The 18,379-nt window shown below is 45.7% G+C and overlaps 1 protein-coding gene, 1 long non-coding RNA gene and 3 other non-coding genes across 5 annotated transcripts; all 5 read right to left on the bottom strand.

The window, feature by feature from the left end:
- Positions 1-854: 854 nt before the first annotated feature.
- LOC120676963 lies at positions 855-2,024 on the bottom strand. The gene is made up of 2 exons (XR_005676051.1): positions 1,731-2,024; positions 855-1,646 (listed from the first exon to the last, which is right to left on the bottom strand). It is a non-coding gene; the product is annotated as an uncharacterized LOC120676963 (long non-coding RNA).
- On the bottom strand, positions 946-1,018 carry TRNAK-CUU. Its single transcript has one exon. It is a non-coding gene; the product is annotated as a tRNA-Lys (tRNA).
- A 1,152-nt stretch (positions 2,025-3,176) lies between the features above and the next one.
- Positions 3,177-3,249, bottom strand: TRNAK-CUU. The gene has a single exon. It is a non-coding gene; the product is annotated as a tRNA-Lys (tRNA).
- A 158-nt stretch (positions 3,250-3,407) lies between these two features.
- Positions 3,408-12,189, bottom strand: LOC120675553 (ABC transporter G family member 38-like). The gene is made up of 21 exons (XM_039956751.1): positions 11,519-12,189; positions 11,275-11,434; positions 11,111-11,187; positions 10,751-10,798; positions 10,147-10,237; positions 9,734-10,035; positions 8,933-9,214; positions 8,490-8,806; positions 8,239-8,399; positions 7,786-7,895; positions 7,554-7,704; positions 7,240-7,383; positions 6,966-7,129; positions 6,121-6,453; positions 5,613-5,903; positions 5,437-5,520; positions 5,125-5,258; positions 4,544-4,771; positions 4,269-4,440; positions 3,848-4,102; positions 3,408-3,749 (listed from the first exon to the last, which is right to left on the bottom strand). The coding sequence occupies exons 1-21, from the start codon at positions 12,143-12,145 to the stop codon at positions 3,480-3,482; spliced, it is 4,401 nt and encodes a 1,466-aa protein (XP_039812685.1). The 5' UTR covers positions 12,146-12,189; the 3' UTR covers positions 3,408-3,479.
- Positions 12,190-13,410: 1,221 nt separating this feature from the next.
- On the bottom strand, positions 13,411-13,483 carry TRNAF-GAA. Its single transcript has one exon. It is a non-coding gene; the product is annotated as a tRNA-Phe (tRNA).
- Positions 13,484-18,379: the final 4,896 nt, after the last annotated feature.

The following is an 18,379-nucleotide window of genomic DNA, read 5'->3' as shown; positions in this document are numbered from 1 at the left end:
TGGCCCGTTGCACCGGCGTATAGGCTTTTCTTAACGTCGGTTAAACCGGTGACCACTAAGTGTTTTTGCAGTCCCTCTGGACAACAACACCGGCGATTGGATTAGATTTTGTCGGATTATCCGGTGTGTGCTAACACCGGTTGAACCGACGCCGTGTCGATCTCCACGCGCGGATCAACCGGTGCTCATTTCTCTCTGCTGCCGGCTCTGCTCATCGGTTGAACCGACGCTGTTCAAAACTGTGCGTCGGATCAACCAGTGAGTTATACCGTGCTGGTTCTTGTGCTGTTTTTCGGTGATTGCTTCCGCGTTGGATTTTATTTGTTCCTAGGACTTTCTTGTGTTGGTGTAGCTCCACCATAGCTACTCCACACTGTGCCTACGACTTTAGGGTTGGGCGTGTACTTCGGAACTAAGCCGATCTTTCCGATTGCGATAAATTTTAATCGGTTCTCATTCAACCCCTCTCTGATCGCCTTTTCGGTCCCTCACTTTCTACCCAATCCAGCGTGCATAGAAACATAGCGTGAGAAGAAACGCTTATTGCTGAAGTTCATTCATATCCACACAGCACGGTATGAATTACGTTCTGCCTGCAAGTTTCAAGAAAGAAAGAGAGGCACAAACCATCACCACTGTTTTGCCATGGTAAAGAGCAGTAAAATGAGAAGGCATTTGGGGTTGACACTGTTATTTCCATTTTCTTCTGTAAAAGAAACGCTTATTGCTGAAGTTCATTCATATCCACACAGCACGGTATGAATTACGTTCTGCCTGCAAGTTTCAAGAAAGAAAGAGAGGCACAAACCATCACCACTGTTTGCCATGGTAAAGAGCAGTAAAATGAGAAGGCATTTGGGGTTGACACTGTTATTTCCATTTTCTTCTGTAAAAGAAGATGTACAGCCCTGTACAAAGAAAACGTTACAAAAACAAAAGGAAAACCGCCCACCGTGGGGCTCGAACCCACGACCACAAGGTTAAGAGCCTTGCGCTCTACCGACTGAGCTAGACGGGCTTCTTACAGTTTTCTAGACTTCTCAAATTGAGAGAATGTAGACAGTGTTCGTGCCTGCTGGTTCTGCCGAGTATCTGCGACTCTGCGTTGTTGTTGTTTCTTGCTTCGGCATCTGATAGATACCAGACCTGTGGTGATAGATGACTCATGCAACCTAACTATTCTCATTGTAAACTTTGCGATGATCTGCGAATTGGGTCTTTCGAAAAAAACGTTCTGTTGAATTGCCTGACCTGGCTGCGATGCGAGGGTACAAGTACAACTGAGTACACTCCTGCTGCACGCTCTCTCTAAAATTCAATTCAACTACTAGGAATTTGAGCTTCATAAAACGACCTTCTCTCCAGGAAATCAGGCGCACCTTTCCGCCACTCCCCTCCGGGCACCAGAACCCACACCTCTCCAAGAAGAAGTGGGGAACTAGAGCACTCGAATGGAAAAATCCAATTCAACGAGGATTTGGTTGCCTGTACACGACCTGCCCCTCGGATGCCACGGCGGTGGCCTCGACCAGGTGGAGGATCTGCTGGATGCACTTGAGGATCCGGAAGGTTGCGGAGCTGTCGAGGCCCGTGGAGATCTCGTCTACGAGCAACAACTTGGTCGGGCCGACCAGCATCTCCCTCCCCTGAAAACCAAACCCCGGAGCGAATGCGATCGGAAGCACGGCAGATCGAAGCGCAGGGAAGAGGGGAGCGAAGCGCGCGCGAACCTGTGGCGAGGCGCAGGCGCTTCTTCTGGCCGCCGGAGATGCCGCGCAGCAGCTCTGCTCAGCTCTTTGCCGACGATGACGTCCGCGCAGATGCCCAGCCCGAGGATCCGCACTCGCGAATGCCGGCATCTCCGACCGAGTGCATCCCCGTCTTCTCCGTGGCAAACGACCGACTGCAACTGCATTTTTTTTTTAGGGTTGACTGCAACTGCAGGTAACTGCTCTTCCATGGCAGAAATCCGAGAGGTGGTTACCTTGTTGGGCTGGGCTTGACGCGCCGACGAAGGGCTTCGCGGAAATTAGGTTCATGCCGCAACGTAAATTACGTTTTCGATATCTACCTTTGTTTTAATTTAATTAATATATATTTAGACTTGTCACCATAATATGATATTTCTTATTACTTGTGCCATCGCCATACGCCCATACCATGGCAAAACTTGTTCGATTCATACCACTCGAATTGGTTCGTGTGATCCCTTGTGTCTCTTGCCTGTCTGTCCATTTGGTTCCATGGATTAGAGGGACTAAAGGTCATTAAATGAAGTGAACAAAGTACCATACTACCCCTATTCTGCATGCATGCAGCCAGTCATGGTGGAGCTAGAGGAGGGGGGACCATGGGGGTATGGTGGAATTGTAGGCTAAAAATCCCAAAAAGCTCCTCAAGAGGGACTTCTCATTCTTTAGCCCTAACCTACTTTTAGCTTCAAAAAAATCCCTCATGTTTGGTTCTTTAGCCCCATAAGTCCTAGGGACTTATACAAAAGTCTCATGAACCAAACAGAGTCTTAATCTCTCGGCGTCTAACACAAACATATCACCTTATGAATTTAAAGTTCTAATATACTTGCTTTCCTTGCGTTGAGATTCTTTGATGGAACCAACAAGCCCAGGGAAGCCAAATGTTGAGATTCTAGTTGTAACTTGCTGCCTTGTTGGCATCACCGAGCAACGACCTGCTTGTCGGTTCCCAGGTCCCGCCCAATAAAAAAGAATAATCCAGGCTTACGGGAGCATTCTCTGCTAAGAATTCAACAATTTTTCGATTAAAATAAAAACTTGGTTATGTACGTGCCTGGTTAAGCGACAAGGGAGCATCAGACGGTGTAACCAGAAATGATATTCCTCACGATGAGTGCGTTTCAAATGGAGAAAAGATAGATCGCAGCTGTCCTTTTGTTGTCTTCATGGTGGAAAGCCGAAAGCGTCGAGCAGGATTGCTGGGATAATCCACCATTTTCATAAAGAGATCAAGGAAGGGACGTGTAAGCAGGAAGAGCACTAAGTTTAGTAAAAAAGAAAGGAAGAAAGAAGAATGCAAGTATGAGCAAACGAAAAGAGATCAAGGAAGGGACGTGTAAGCAGGAAGAGCACTAAGTTTAGTAAAAAAGAAAGGAAGAAAGAATGCAAGTATGAGCAAACGAAAAAAAAATGTAAAAACCACGCCCACCGTGGGGCTCGAACCCACGACCACAAGGTTAAGAGCCTTGCGCTCTACCGACTGAGCTAGACGGGCTTCTGATGCTGACATTCAAACACTCTAATTTATCCTTTTCTTGGTAACGTAAATGGTACACAAAAATGGAGTTTGTCGTGTATTAGTTCATGGCATCAGCCACGGGTACTAAGCACGCCAACATATGACTCGATGCAACCTGTCCCAGAGCTTACAAGTAAATAGCAACCTAGATATCCTTTTTTATTGAACACACCCTCAATGTACATGGCAAACTGAAGCTTATGCTTCTACCTCTGTAGGAAATTAAATCTCTTTATGCAGTAAACATATGTAAAAGCAAAGAGGACAGTAAAGCCAGTCAGCACTCCTGCTACTACACCCATGAAGTCTGGGTCATAGCCGAAGTAGTCCTTGATGAAAGTCCTGACTTGCTTATCGGGTTGGCCAGGCACCTTGATAAAATCCTCCACATCACCATACTGAGAAACAATCAGTCCATAAACCGTCCATGCCACCGGACAAATCCAGTAGTACCATATCCACCATTTTGGGATTTTCTGAACACGACAGTATTTGAGTTAATTCACATAGATTCAGTGCACGGTGGCCTTATAGTCCTTGAAAGTTAGTTTAAGAAAGCAAAGCAGTGACCTACCGTTCTTGGGATGATGAACCCTGAGAAGAGATTAAAGAGAGAGTAGAAGGCAGCGGCAAATATGGAAGCAAGCTGAGGGTTCGGTGTTATGGCGACACTCATCATACCATAGTAAGTGAAATAGAGGAAGGTGAGGAATGAAATGTAGAAGAACCAGAAGAATTTTGCTGGTGTCCACTGGAAAGACATCATTGAGTACACAATAAGACTATATATGACAGTCTCGACGAACACATATGGTATCTCCACAACAACCTGAACAAAGAAAAGAACCGATTAATCTTTCAAATGCTATCAGACTTGAGCATCATTTCAAATTATTTTGTTTCTCCTTTACACCACATTTTAACAATGTATATCATACTTGGAACCACCTATAATGAGTGTTTTGGTTCACTTGAATGCTAGTCATAGAACTGACCTGTGAGAGAGCATAGGGTATAGCTGAGTACATTCCGGCTGCACGCTCTCTGTAAAAGACAGTCCTCTCCACAGCAATAACCGGTTGAGCAGTTACACAATTTTCAAAACCAACAAATGCGACAGCAAAATACATTGATCCAATGATGATCAAAAGATCTGTTGAACTCTTTCTGCAGCCAATAACACACAGTTAAGGATCCTGTAATACACATTTGCGACAAAATAAATGACATGCAAAGAAAAATTTAACAACTTAGCAGAGTAAGAACATACATCTTACGACCAACCCTCCAGAATATAATCCCCAGCAGTAAGGCAGTAAATAATGCAAAGAACATTCTGACAAGGTTGTAGTCTGGGCTTCTCCAGTAAGTCAACCATTGCTTCCAGAGGCAACACTTGAACTGATCAAAGGTGCTCCGCGAGTATTGAGTGGGGAAGTAGAGATCGCTGGAACCAGGAAGTGGCTTGCTCAGCTCTTTAACTAATGCTTTGTTCCGCCTGAAAATAGTCAGCCATAGAACAAAGAGGACACATAAAACACCTGGATACTCAAAACAGCAGGAAGAGGCAGGTCCATTCAAGCATGAATTGCAGTGTATCACCACAAATCTCTAAGGAGCTCATGTCGATGATGCAATGCCGCCAGCACTACTGATGGATGCACTACTGCAATAGAGGACATCCACGAAGCTGGTGGATGCGCACAAGGCTGTGGTAGTTTTAAGTCGGGTTCAAGTCCCAATGTTCATAAAATCAATGATATGTGGTTTCTCCTACACGTTCTTGCTTTTAAAATTTAAGAGTGGGCCAGACATATTCAAATTAAGAAGTAAAAATGGTACTGCACTTACTGATACAGAGTTGATGACTTGTAATGTTCCGCAAAATCAATCTTCAACTGAACCTCTGTAGCAGCTGAGCTTACATCCAACATCCATGTAGCAGGGTTGCACCCTTCTTTGATCTTAGGGACTCCATGAATTGCCTGGTTTGGAACAAGGTCAAAAGGATAATCAGACTTTAAAGACAACAAAGAAAGAGTTTTGATTAGAGAATGATCAAATGTATCCTTATTATTGCAGAATCTATTGCAAGGTATCACAAGATGACAGGAAACTCAAACTACGTAATAACTGGAAGTAGTTTCAATATAGATCACACACCTCAAAGTATTCAACAACTTTATGCGAGTTCCTACCCAATGGCCCAGAGAATATGATCTGGCCTCCTCTTTTCATTAAAAGCAGCTGCATGGTGACAAACAAAGATTAAAACACAAAAAATATACGTACGTACATACAGAAGAAGAAGAATGTCTCCACAAGTTGCAATGCATTACCTCATCGAAAGCTTCAAAAATGTCAATACTTGGTTGATGGATAGTGCACACAACGGTTCTTCCAGTATTAACAGTGTTCCGAACAGTTCTCATAACAATTGCAGCAGCCCTTGCATCAAGACCTGAAGTTGGCTCGTCCATGAAGATAATTGACGGGTTTGCCACAAGCTCTACAGCAATTGTTAATCTCTTTCTTTGTTCTGTTGAGAGCCCATTCACACCAGGGAGACCCACAATAGCATCCTTGAGACCATTAAGCTCAACCAGTTCCATAACTTCATCCACGAATATCTACACAGATGTAAATACAATTTAATCGACTTAATTCGCCTAAAAAAACTATCAAGAAAATAACCATCAAACACTTCAGTTGTACACCCCTAGTTGTATTTTTTTTTGGCATTGTTTTCCTTATAAACTGGGCCACTTTTCTTCTTCTAACAATATCATGGCAAAGCAAAAGCTTTCGCTGTCCTTAAAAAAACAGTTTAGTATAACAAGAATGTACCTTCTTTTCTTGATTCGTGACCTCATTAGGAAGACGCAGGAAAGCAGAAAAGAGTAAGGACTCCCTTATAGTGATCTGCGGAGAGTGGATGTCATTTTGCTCACAGTACCCTGATATTCTTGCAAATGTTGCTTGGTTCTTAGGGTAACCAGATATATATATTTCTCCTTCAATATATCCACCAGTCTTCCTTCCAGATAACACATCCATGAGAGTAGTCTTTCCAGATCCACTCACACCCATAAGGGCAGTAAGAACACCAGGTCGAAAAGCCCCAGATATCCCTGACAACAGCTGAAGCTTATCAGCAGTTACTCCTTGGCTCTTCATCTCCTGCCATATACACAGCTTGCGGATGAGATTACAGGTTATGGGATAACCACCACAATGCACAAAAAAAATGTTCCCTAACTCCTTACATATCACGTTTGGGAAGATATGCATCAGCATAATTGAGTGTCATGGAATACGCCCATTCCAAGTTCTTGAAAAATAATCAAGAGTTTTTGTAGAAGATATGTTAACTCACATAGTTACATAACAAAGTCTCTAGTCTCTACACACCTAATGTGGATCCATGTGTTACCTGATAAAACGCCACCTATGCAAAATGGTTATTCTTACTCAGATCAACTTTCCCAGATTAAATGTGGTCTACATAACCCAACACATATCGTAATTCAATGGAATTCCTTTTTTGTTTTTCTTTATATTCGTGAAATGAAGTTACATTTGCAATTGGAGGGAGTATTTGATTATATAGAAAGCTATTGGTCATTGATATAATAATGGGCAATACATGGGAATGCAGCTTGGAAAAAGAAATATATGGACAGGCAACATACTGCAGGCATGTCAACGTAGTAATTTATCTCACTGAAGGACATGGAGAGGGGTTCGAAAGGAAGAATCATCCCTCTCCCTGGAGAAATTCTTACAGAAGCATTTCTGTGTGACCTATCAGAAGTACTCTGGGATTGGCCACGTAATTGTTCGAGCACCTTATCCACTAGAAACAATAAAAGAACATCATTAGAATGGGGATTCAAGGTAAAGTAACATACCCTTTTTCCAAACACGAGGGAAGAATGCAAGTAAAACAAACAGAAACAAACTTACATGTGATAATTGAGTTTGGGGATAAAGGTTCTGGTGTTGGGACTTTACTTCTCTGTGTTATATCTGACATCTCCTTTCCTTCCTGAGTGTTCTCTATACTTGTATCAGTTTCTTCAGGCAAGATTGCCTGTGGTTTTCCGACAGCTAATCCAAGGAGCAAAAAATAAGTATGATGCCAATATCAAAGAAGAAGTTATTACACAATGAAACTATTTATTTATCATAGACAAGAAAAATTGCTTGATTAAGAAAATAAAGGAGTTGCCTAATGCATGCCTTAACATATTCTTTATGTGTAAAGAGTAGATACTTACGATTTAGGTACATAAGTGACAGTGTGAATAACACATTGAACAGAATACTGAACCCTAGAAGTGCACCAGTTGCAATCCAGTACCATTCCTTGTTGGTGAAGATACCTGCGTTTTCTAGAACTGCCACTCCCAATCTCCTACCATCAGGTGCCTGTTGATTCATAACAAGAAGATCAAGAAAATTGTTCTCAGGAGAGAACACAACACTAATATGATCAAGTGTTAAACTTACAAATTTGTCCATCCACCTTGGAGAATGCATCTCATTAGCCGCAAGAGCAATGTATGCATATGTTAGAGGTGAACAATAATAACCCCATATCAGCCATTTTGAAATTGCATCTGTAACAATGAGCAGCAGTTATGTCAGCTTCAAAAATAAGACTCAGCACTGAAGTGATCACAAAAGATTTATCAATAAAGAAACCAAGTCTTTGAGCCATAATGTACTTTGTTAACTTTTTTAGAAAATAAAAAATCATTACTGATTTAAGACTCCTCAGTTCCTATTATTTATGCTGAGATTTTTTTTTGAGCCCTCAACTGTGGGTTTCAAACCCCTCATATGCAGATAATCAATAATTTCTCACATCGTATGACCACATCACCAAGGAAAACAATGAAACAATGTCCAGAATCCAGATATAGCCAGGAACAATGGAAATAGGAAATGATGGATGATTACCTTTTGGTAGGATGAATCCTCCCAGTACAAACATGAAAAGGACTGCAAGTGATCCTGCTGTATTAGTTATGACAACCGTTCTGCACATGCCAGAGACAAGCCTGAAGAGTCCTGCAGCCATCTGCTGGATAAAGAAGATGGCAATCAGATGTTTGAAGAACCTGCAGCAAGATGAATATGTTACTGGTACAGTCAGAGAGTAAATGTAAAGTTTTTAACTATATACAATTTTTGTTGGAGAGAGTGCGCACCGGCTAGCTTCAGGGGCAAAACCGATGGTGTAATATGTTATAGCTACCCAGACTATCGATTCGAACAGGGAGGCAGGGACTCTCAGTAGAATATTTGGAAGTGTAAAAGCCCATGGTCGATAGAACAAGAAGTCCCTATGTCTGAAAAGAACAGGGAGCCGTGCCAAAATAACAGCTGACTCAGCAAAACCATTGAACATGTTAACTATCATGACATAAACAAGTGCTCCTATGTAGACTTGTCCATCTTCCTCATTTCTTGTATGCATTTGTGTTCGCAAGAATACCGTAGATGCTACTAATGCAATCAGGGTTCCCTTCAAAAGAAAAGAATACGATCAGATAAAGAATTATAACCCCATTAAGTACCCTACAATGCCTACACAAACATGTAAGATTGCATTGAAGGGAGACAAGCTAGATACGGCCTGGCTATTAGGTACCTGAACGGTTTTAAAAACATAGATAAACGAGTTTCTCTTCATGAGAAGCCATTCCTTGGACCATGAGGTTTTGAGAAGCTCCAGAGTAGGAACAGACTGCTCAGAGAATACCAAAGCAGATTTGTGTATCTTTCTCTTGTGGAAAGGAACTGAAAGTTGCTTTTTGAGGCTCTTCCCCATATGAAACTTCTTGAACTTGGAAACAAAGTCAGGTACTGACACATAGTGATATGGTTTTTCGTTCTGTATCCAGTACTGCTCTTGATCTTTCTTTGATGTAACCTGTTCAAAAACAACACCCATCAGAACAATATGCTAACTGCTTTGCGCCTACTACACCCCTCTAAGGAATATATATGATATTTTGAATAATCAAACACTCTCCAACTTTAAATTTTTATACGAATATGTTGGTCAAAAGAATGAAAAAAATCATCATAGCATGAAGTTGACTTTTTCATTAAAAATTACTGGTACTATTTTTGCATGACCAATTCAAATATTTCTTTCCTATTATTGATTAAGTGGTCAGAATCTGTAGAAGTTTGACAACAAACTTTCTAAAGCAGCATATGTTTGTTTAAGAGAGGGAGTGCCATTTATATTGGTTGGCCAAAAAGGTAAAATAGATGTATGAAGAACCATTACAAACTCTAAGAAGTTGCTTTCCTGCTAACACTAAAGAGTAAAGTAAATGTGTTAAGAAGCTATATACTCTAGATGTTTCATTTGTACAGTTTTACTACGTTGGAACATGTCTTCGAGGAATTGAAGTTTTATGCGACGAAGTAATTAACAAACCTCCTGCAAGAAATCAGCGACACCTTTCCTCTGCGGGCAGCGGAACCCACAGCTCTCGAAGAACTCGAGCACGTACTCCCGGGGCCCCTGGTAGACGATCTGACCCTCGGACAGCAGCATGACGTCGTCGAAGAGCTCGAAGACCTCCGGCGCCGGCTGGAGCAGCGACACCAGGACGGTGGCCTCGCCCAGGTGGACGATCTGCTGAATGCACTTGACGATCTGGAAGGTGGTGGAGCTGTCGAGGCCCGTGGAGATCTCGTCCATGAACAGCACCTTGGTCGGGCCGACCAGCATCTCCGCTGAAACCAGACACGCGCCGTTCCAGCAGCAAAGGGCAATGCGATCAGGATCCAGGATTCAGGAGGGGGACGAAATTCAGGCGTGTGAAGGGGACTAGGGGAGGCGGGTACCTGTGGTGAGGCGCTTCTTCTGGCCGCCGGAGATGCCGCGCATCATCTCGTTGCCGACGATGACGTCCGCGCACATGTCCAGCCCGAGGATCTGCACCCACCGGCGGCGGCATCACAACCGTGGACATCGCCGAATGCGTCGAAATTTTTGCGAGGGAAACCAGGAACACGGAATCGCGGATACGCATGCGATTCCCCGTCTTCTCGGCGCGGCAAACAAGCAAACGCCTCGCCTACGAGGCAACAACGACTGCAACTGCAAGCTTCTTCTTCTTTTTATTTTTTTATGAAGCCAGCAGCTGCTCTTGCTAGTCTAGGAGTACTTCACTACTTGCTGGGCTTGTTGCCTTGTTGGGCATAGCGGACGCTTGAGTCGGCTTTCCGGGCCGAACAAGGGCTGTTCCAGGCCCAAGTATAGGGGCCCAAATAAAGTATATGGTTTTTGTGTTTTCCCCTAGAACTTTTCTTATTCTTTTCTTATTTTCTAAAAAATTACGATAAGATTTTTTTCATGACAACTGATGCCGGGCATAAATATATTTGCAGTTTAATCGTTGAAGAAAAATAAAGAAATGGCGCTTTAGATTTGCTTTTGGTGATTTACCCTGAGAATGTAGTCCGTCTGCAGAGTGGCTCCATGAACTGAAGTGGCCTGCAAATCATCATTTTCCAAAAGAAATGAAGAATTGTCCGTGGAAGACAAAGTTAAAAATGCACTCCACCTATACTCTATGTTCATGTGCTGGTCCAGGAACCAGGAATGGACGCACACCCAGGGGCGGATCTAAGGGGGGGCTGAGGGGGCTCCAGCCCCCCTACTCCCCAAAACACCATGGAAAATAGAGGTAAGAAGGAGGGAGAAGAAGAGAAAGAAAGGAGGGAGGAAGAAGAAAGGGGGGCTGGAGGAAGAAGAAGGGAGATGAGCCCCCCAAAAGACAAATCTTGGATCCGCCACTGCGCACACCTTCATGAACAGGTCGACCTCCGGGTCGGGATAGATCCCCTGCTGCCTCTCCTTCTTCGCCAGCTCCTGGAGCAGCTCTGCCGACGAGCGAACAATTTTCAGTGCCATGTTCGCAGCATCAGAAGAACCAGTGACGAGACGACGTTTGAGGTCTGTCGGCTCACCGTATCTCTGGCCCACGCCCTGGCACCTCGCGGAGAAGTCGAGGACCTCCTTGACGGTCATCTCGCCGTCGTGGACGTCGTTCTGGCTGATGTACGCCGCCGTCTTCTGCGGCACGAACTCGTCCAGCCCGTACCCGTTGTACGTCACCTCCCCGCTCACCTGCACCGCTCCGCGCAATCAGGAGGAGCAAGCCATTAGCCATAGCCGAGCGAACGACGACATCAGGTTCGTCAGAACAGAGACCTCGAGGCTGGGGTCCAGTTTGCCGGCGAGTGCCAGCAGGAGCGTCGTCTTGCCGGACGACGGCGGGCCGAGCAGGAGCGTCATCCTGGACGGGCGCACGACGCCGGAGACGTCCTTGAGGATGCGGAGCGGCCTCCGCTTGCCGCCGAGGTTGACCCCGAGCCGTCCCAGCAGCGACTCGGCCGTGTCCAGCGCCGCGTTCGCCAGCGTCGGCAGCGCGCGCGTCCCGACGTGGCACTCGGCCTCCACGCTGAGGCCCCGGAACCGCACCTCGGCCGTGGGGATCTGGATCCCCGCGCGGTCGATGCGGGCGCGGAGCTTCTTGAGGAAGCGCTCGTTGTCCTCCTCGGCGACGCGGAAGACGCGGTCCACGAACGCCTGGCGCTGCGCGAGCCCCATGGCGCGCACGTCCACCTCCTCGTGCCCGCGGGCCCCCGCCGCCGCCGCCCGCGCGAGGCCCGTGCGCAGGCGCTCGAATGACGGGAGGCGCTCCATGGCGGCCCACTGCAGCGCCTCCTCGTCGTCCACCTCGTCGGCGCCGCTGCGCCGTCGCGACGACGCGCCCGAGAAGTAGGGCGTGGCGTCCGGGCTCGCCATGCCGTGCAGGCCTCGGCTCAGCATCTCCATGCCGGCGCTGCTGCTGCTGGCGCCGCACCACCGTGCCGTAGCCTGCCACGTTCCAGGGAGGTGATTAGGTACGGTCCCTTTTATACGAGGGCGATAACGCGACGAGGCTCGCGCTTCCAAGATGCCGGCTTCGATGGGCCGGAGGCATTGTCAGCGTCGACGCCGACAGGCCACTTGTTAGGTTTAGGAGACTCAGCTGGCGCAGAGCTCACTAGCATAGCATCTAACAAGGCTCAGTTAGGGCGATAACTGACTGCTAACAAGGCTCAGGACTGACAGCGAGCTACACCAATCGCCAATTAGCCGCCAACAAGGAGATGAGGTAAACGTCGACCCACTGCATAGGAGGCTAGGAGCTTCCCTCGGAATCAGTGGCACATCCATGTCGGCAGAGCATGTCATTTTTTTCCTGTCACACTCACACAACACCGTCGCAGCGCATCGGATTGTACGTCAACGCCTCTCCGGCTCTCTCGTCTCGCCCGACTTGGACTTCATAAAATACGGGAAGATATGCATTCAGAGCCGTTTTTTCAGGACAACTTCGGCCTTCGGGTGAGAAGAAGAGCTCTCCAAAGTTGTGGTGGTGCTGGTGCCAGTGGCAGTGGTGTGATCGATCCTGGGGATGGGGGGAACGCGACGCAGGGGAAGCCAAATGCCCATCCTGAGGCATCACGCGCCGAATCTTCCGAGCTTGTCGTTTGTAGAAAAAAGAAGAGGGGGTCCAGCCGTCCAGGCGATACTGCAAGCTCGTTGGAGCATGTGTCTCTGACGGATTCAACGGCTCCGATAAATTAATTGCTTGGTTATCTATATGCGCTCCGATAACTAGCTAATTAAGCGACAAAAGAGCATCGGGTGGAGAAACCTGGAACAATATTCCCCGCCTGATGGGGATTGGAGGCGAAGTGGTGGTTGTGAGCTGCATACTTGCATTTGGACACTGATGGCGAGTAGTTAACGACAGACAGAGATGGATTTGGAAAGGGGAAAAGGTCCATCAAAGCTATGGCGATCAATACAAATGATGTGGGGATGGAGCGCTGAAGCCATGACGGTTGAACAGTGAAGTCACAGAATTCTTCTACCCTAGCCTAGCAGAAGGGAAAACGGCAAAAGCGATGTTCCTGCAATTGCTAGTAATAAGGCGAATCCTACGGCCGTGAGTAACAAAACTAAATCGTTTCATTTCAGCAAGCGAAAAAGCACGTTTGCAGGCCAAATAGCAAAAGAAGTAGCAAAAATTTATAAGTTATCATTAAAAATGCGGTGAGCGTGGATCGAACACGCGACCTTCAGATCTTCAGTCTGACGCTCTCCCAACTGAGCTATCCCCGCTTGCGTGCCGTTTCCATAAACTTACTTTAAATATACAGGATCCTAATCCCACCCCAGGCCTGACCCAAACTGCCAAAGGTGAACTCCGTGTACGAGGCCTCCTGTTTTCGGCCCGTGCTCTTCTTTCGTGCCGCACACACCCAAGGCACCACTTGCAACGCGGCCCAAACACCATAAATTCGGCCACACAACACACTCATCGAAAATCGATTTTTTCTTTTTTATATTTAAAAAAAAATTCAAAAATATATGTCCGTTTTGAAATATTTCAAAAATACCCCCGGTCGCCCCCCATAGGGCGATATGCCCGAAGTGTAATTTTTTTTCTTCAAATTTGCAACGAGATCTCTGGAAAAAAAGGGACCTGTCGCCCCCCTCGGGCGACCACTGGGCCCCGCCCACGGGCGCGGCAGGGGGGCCTGTCGCCCCCCCCCTCGGGCGACCGGGGTACCCCCTTATATAAGGATCCGACCCCCATTCTCTTCTCATTTGAGCCCGAAAATTCCACCAAAAATCTAGAAAAAAGAGGGGTGAGGAGAAGGGAAGCGGCGAAGCCCTGCCGGATTCAGCACTTGTGATCTGCAGGTTAGTACATTTAGTTTATATATTTTTCCATTTAAGTACTACGCATTTAAGTAAGAGTAATTTAAGTAGGGGTGAGTAATTTAATTTAATTAGTGATATAGTAGAATCATTTAAGTAGGAGTTTAATGATACTTTAGTTTGTAGTTACGTAGTAGTAAATTAGTTTAGAAAATTAGTACTACGCATTTATTATTACAATTGCAGTACTATTAGAGACGTGTTTATAAATTAATTATGATTTAGAATAGAATTTGGCATATGCAGTATAGAATTTGAGTGTCATCACGTAGTTATGAATACTTATACGTTGTAGTTGAATTTCATACTTAGTTTTTACGGATTATTGAATAAGGTAGTGAAGTAAAGAGTATAACTCGATAAGTATTATGTGATATACAGATATGTCGAGCAAGATGCAGTTTCAAGTATTTTATGGTGAATACAATGTTTTGTATGGGGCAAATGGAGTAGATCTTTTTGCCTTTAAGTGCACATCTAGCGCCATAGATAAACCTCTGGAAAGGAGTTTTGGTTCCATATGTAAGTGGCTGCAGCGTGAGTTTCGTATTGATCCGTTGACACATGTGATCACCGTCCAGTCTCTTGTTAATTGGGAGGTAGAAAGTGATTTATGGGAATTGATGATGATACACAGCACTGATGACTGGCAGAAATACATGCAAGCAGCTCTAGAGCGTGGGTGGCCTCTGGCCATTCTTGTTCAAATCCGGGAGAAGACACAAAATGAAATCCAACATTGTGCAGATCAAGGAACTCCGAGTATTCGAAGAGAGACCAATTATGTTGAGCAAGATGAGTCAGAAGAGACAGAGAACCAAAACATGGGACCACAGGGCCTTACTGATGAGGGAGAGAGGATACATAGCATTGTGGACGAGATGGAGGCAGAAGACCAAACCGTAATAGAGATGGAAGAATATGAGGGCTCATCTGATGACGAGCAGTACTCATTGCCAAAAGAGTGGAAGGAGCATGGTTTTGGCAGTCATGTCGCAGAAGACGTACGAAATCAGGAGTAGGAGTACAGAGGGAATGAGGTAGTGCAAGGTGCAATATATCCAAACATTGAAGCCGTAAAAGATGCTGTGAGACTATGGGCAATATCATTGAAACGAGAATTCAGAGTCGTAAAGTCTGGCAGTAAAGAATATGAGGTGAAGTGTGTGAATGATGGATGTCCATGGCGAGTACATGCATTCAAGGGAAAATGGAAGTCGAACTGGAAATGTTCCATTGTGACAGAGCACACTTGTTTGCTGTCAGAAGTTCTTCCCTCGCATCGCAATATATCATGCGACTTTATTACAAAGCAAATGTATGGGTTTATTATGGACAACTTAAATTATGAGCCAAAAATGATTGTTCGACACATTGAGCAGACTTACCAGTACACCATTAGTTATTTGAAGGCATGGCGGGCTAAACAAAGGGTGTTCGAGATGCGGTTCGGCACATACGAGGTATCATATGATAACCTACCTCGTATGTTATCCCAGGTTGCTGCTAAAAATTCTGGAAGCTTTTATGACACATACCTCGTACCAGCCGTGACTAGGGGGCAAAGAATTATGCAACGAGCCTTCTTTTGCATAGGTGCTTGTGTTAGAGCATTTCAATGTTGTCTTCCGGTGATCTGCATTGATGGCACATTTCTGACTGGAAGGTATAAAGGTCAGATACTCACCGCAATCGGGGTAGATTGCAACAACCAAATAGTTCCGCTCGCATTTGTATTTGTTGAGAATGAGAACTTAGACAGTTGGTATTGGTTCCTTGAACGAGTGAAGGTTCATATTGTTGCTGCACGTCCAGATGTGTGCCTTATTAGTGATAGGCATGCAGGTCTGCTGCAATCAATACTGAAATTGCAACGTGGAACTGCGACAACGCCTCCATTGTGGCCCGATGTCCAAAACAGGTGGTGCATTAGTCATATGGGTGCAAACTTCTATGACCACTTCAAGAACAAGGATCTTAAGAACCTGTTTAAGAGGTTGTGCACCCAAAATCAACAGAGAAAATTCAATGCATTATGGTAGATGCTTGATCAGTTGACTGCAGAGCTAGTGAAGGTAAGGGCATCAGGAGCAGGCACGAGTCAGGCTGCAGAGGCTAGGGATTCAATTGAGAAGCCATTTTCACACTGGATTCGAGGTGCACCTAAGGAGAAATGGTCATTCCTTTATGATACCAATGGAATACGGTATGGTATTCAGACAACGAACCATGCAGAGTGTTTCAATATGGTTATGTGTTTTTGTCGTGCCTTTCCTCTTGTGGGAATTGTTGAGTTCATCATGTATGGGTGCATGAAGTATTTCAGAGAGCGTTACACGGCTGCAATCATAAACATCAGCAACCCCCAAAATTCAGTTTTGCACAAGAGTGACACAATATATGCAAGAGAAGATTGAAAAGGCCAAACTGCACCGCGTCATATCGACAGGTATAATGGAGCATAGATTTGAGGTTCTATGCAAGGATAGAACTAGTCGTGGTATCCGTAGAGATAGGGTGTTACATGAGAGTTTGATTACAGTAGATGGCAAAGCCTTCTGCTCCTGCATGAAGACTAAGTTATTGCATTTGCCATGCTCCCATCTCATTGCGGCATGTGCAGAGTCTGGGTTGCAGCCAGGAGTATTTATTTCACCTTACTTCAGCAAGGAAGCAGCTGTATCCACCTGGGGACATGAGGTATACGGGATTGGAATAGTGGGGCCTTTCATTCAGGAAAATGAGAATAAGATGTTTATTCCTGATCCAGCCACTAAGAAAGGCAAAGGCCGCCGTCAGACACGTCGTATTCGGAATGGTATGGACGAGTCCGAAGCAAGCAAGGCACAAAAGCGTTGCAGCCAATGTGGAGCATTGCGTCACAACTACAAGAAGTGTCCTCAGAATGCACTTCACGATGCTGCTGACGTGGGTCCTTCCGGAAATCCCAGAGATGGAGCACCTCCTACGTTCAGACGAGCATCGGCGAGAATTGCTCGTGGAAGGCATTCGGTGTCATGATCCACAATTGTATTTCATTATTTGTAATATGTAGTAATGAAATATTGCAGGTATGTAATGAAATATTATTTTACCTATGTGTCCAGTTTGTATGAAACATATATGTACATATGTGTTCTCATATATTTTTGAATGCAGGTATGGAGATGGACTCCTTGCTAGACCTAGTTATCGACTCGAGCCACAGGTCTTACTTTGCAGCTGTTGAGCACTGAGCCCTAGAGGTGCTACGTCCTCGTCCACCCGGGGAGGCGATATCTATACACCACGATTGGTGTGACCGGTATGTAATGAAATATTATTGTTTATCACTTATGTATTCGTCGGTATTCCTTTGTTTCGACAATTTTGTTTATTGCAGGTTACGTGAGGCCGGTCTACTGACTCTGAGCCGTCTTGTCGAGGTTGGGCCTATTCAGCTCGACCGATTCCTCCTGACGGCGCTCGTTGACAGATGGAGGCCGGAGACACACACGTTCCACCTCCTGTGTGGGGAGATGACTCCTACGCTGCAGGACGTGGCCTACCTCCTCGGCCTCCCTATCGTCGGGGAGGCTGTAGGTCCGCGTGTGGTGGCGGCCTCGTGGAAGGATGACCTGGAGGCCCGTTTTGCCCTGGTTGACCGCGTGGAAGAAGCAGGTCCGATCAACCCGCACCCGCGAGCAGCAGGTCCTTCAAATACCTGGTTCCTACAGTTTACAATACGTATTCATTCCATATATAAATTTAATTGTTACAATTCACATGTTCCATTGTCAGTTGAAACCATTAATCTTAATTGTTTATGCAGCCTGCCCTGTTGGCTGCGGATGCCGACGAGTACAGTGTGACCAGATCGCTGGAGGCGTACCTACTTTGGTTGTTTGGTTACATTATGTTCAACAATACTCATGGCAACTCGGTCGATAGGATTCTCCTTCCGTATGCACGGGAGATTGCGGATGGGGACGAGGACGTACCGCCCTACAGCTGCGGTGAGGCGGTACTTGCAGCCACTTACCGTGGACTCTGTGACGGCTGCATGAAGACACATGGAAACGCTATCCTGGCAGGGTGCCCACTACTACTACATCTTTGGTCGTACGAGAGGCTAGCCGTTGGTCGGCCCATGGTCAGCCACGAGCCTTACCACGGGGGCATGTACGGCGACGAGGAGGACGAGAGGCCCACTATGGGAACTATCTGGATCTGGCGTCAGGTACGTTCGCAACAAATCTAATTTTGTTATTCATTGTTACATGATGTATTAGCGCACTTTTAATTTTACTTATT

The sequence above is a fragment of the Panicum virgatum genome, chromosome 5N, assembly GCF_016808335.1.
Source record: "Panicum virgatum strain AP13 chromosome 5N, P.virgatum_v5, whole genome shotgun sequence".
NCBI classification, from domain to species: Eukaryota; Viridiplantae; Streptophyta; class Magnoliopsida; order Poales; family Poaceae; genus Panicum; species Panicum virgatum.
This window is presented reverse-complemented; position numbering and strand designations above follow the sequence as displayed.

Bases quoted from the DNA above. Each gene is read 5' to 3' on its own strand.
- LOC120675553 (XM_039956751.1), bottom strand. From the start codon at position 12,145: ATGGAGATGCTGAGCCGAGGCCTGCACGGCATGGCGAGCCCGGACGCC. The intron at 8,400-8,489 runs GTGCGCACTCTC...ATCTTGCTGCAG, and splicing joins TTTGCCCCTGAAGCTAGCCG to GTTCTTCAAACATCTGATTG. The intron at 7,384-7,553 runs GTAAGTATCTAC...TCCTTGGATTAG, and splicing joins GTCACTTATGTACCTAAATC to CTGTCGGAAAACCACAGGCA.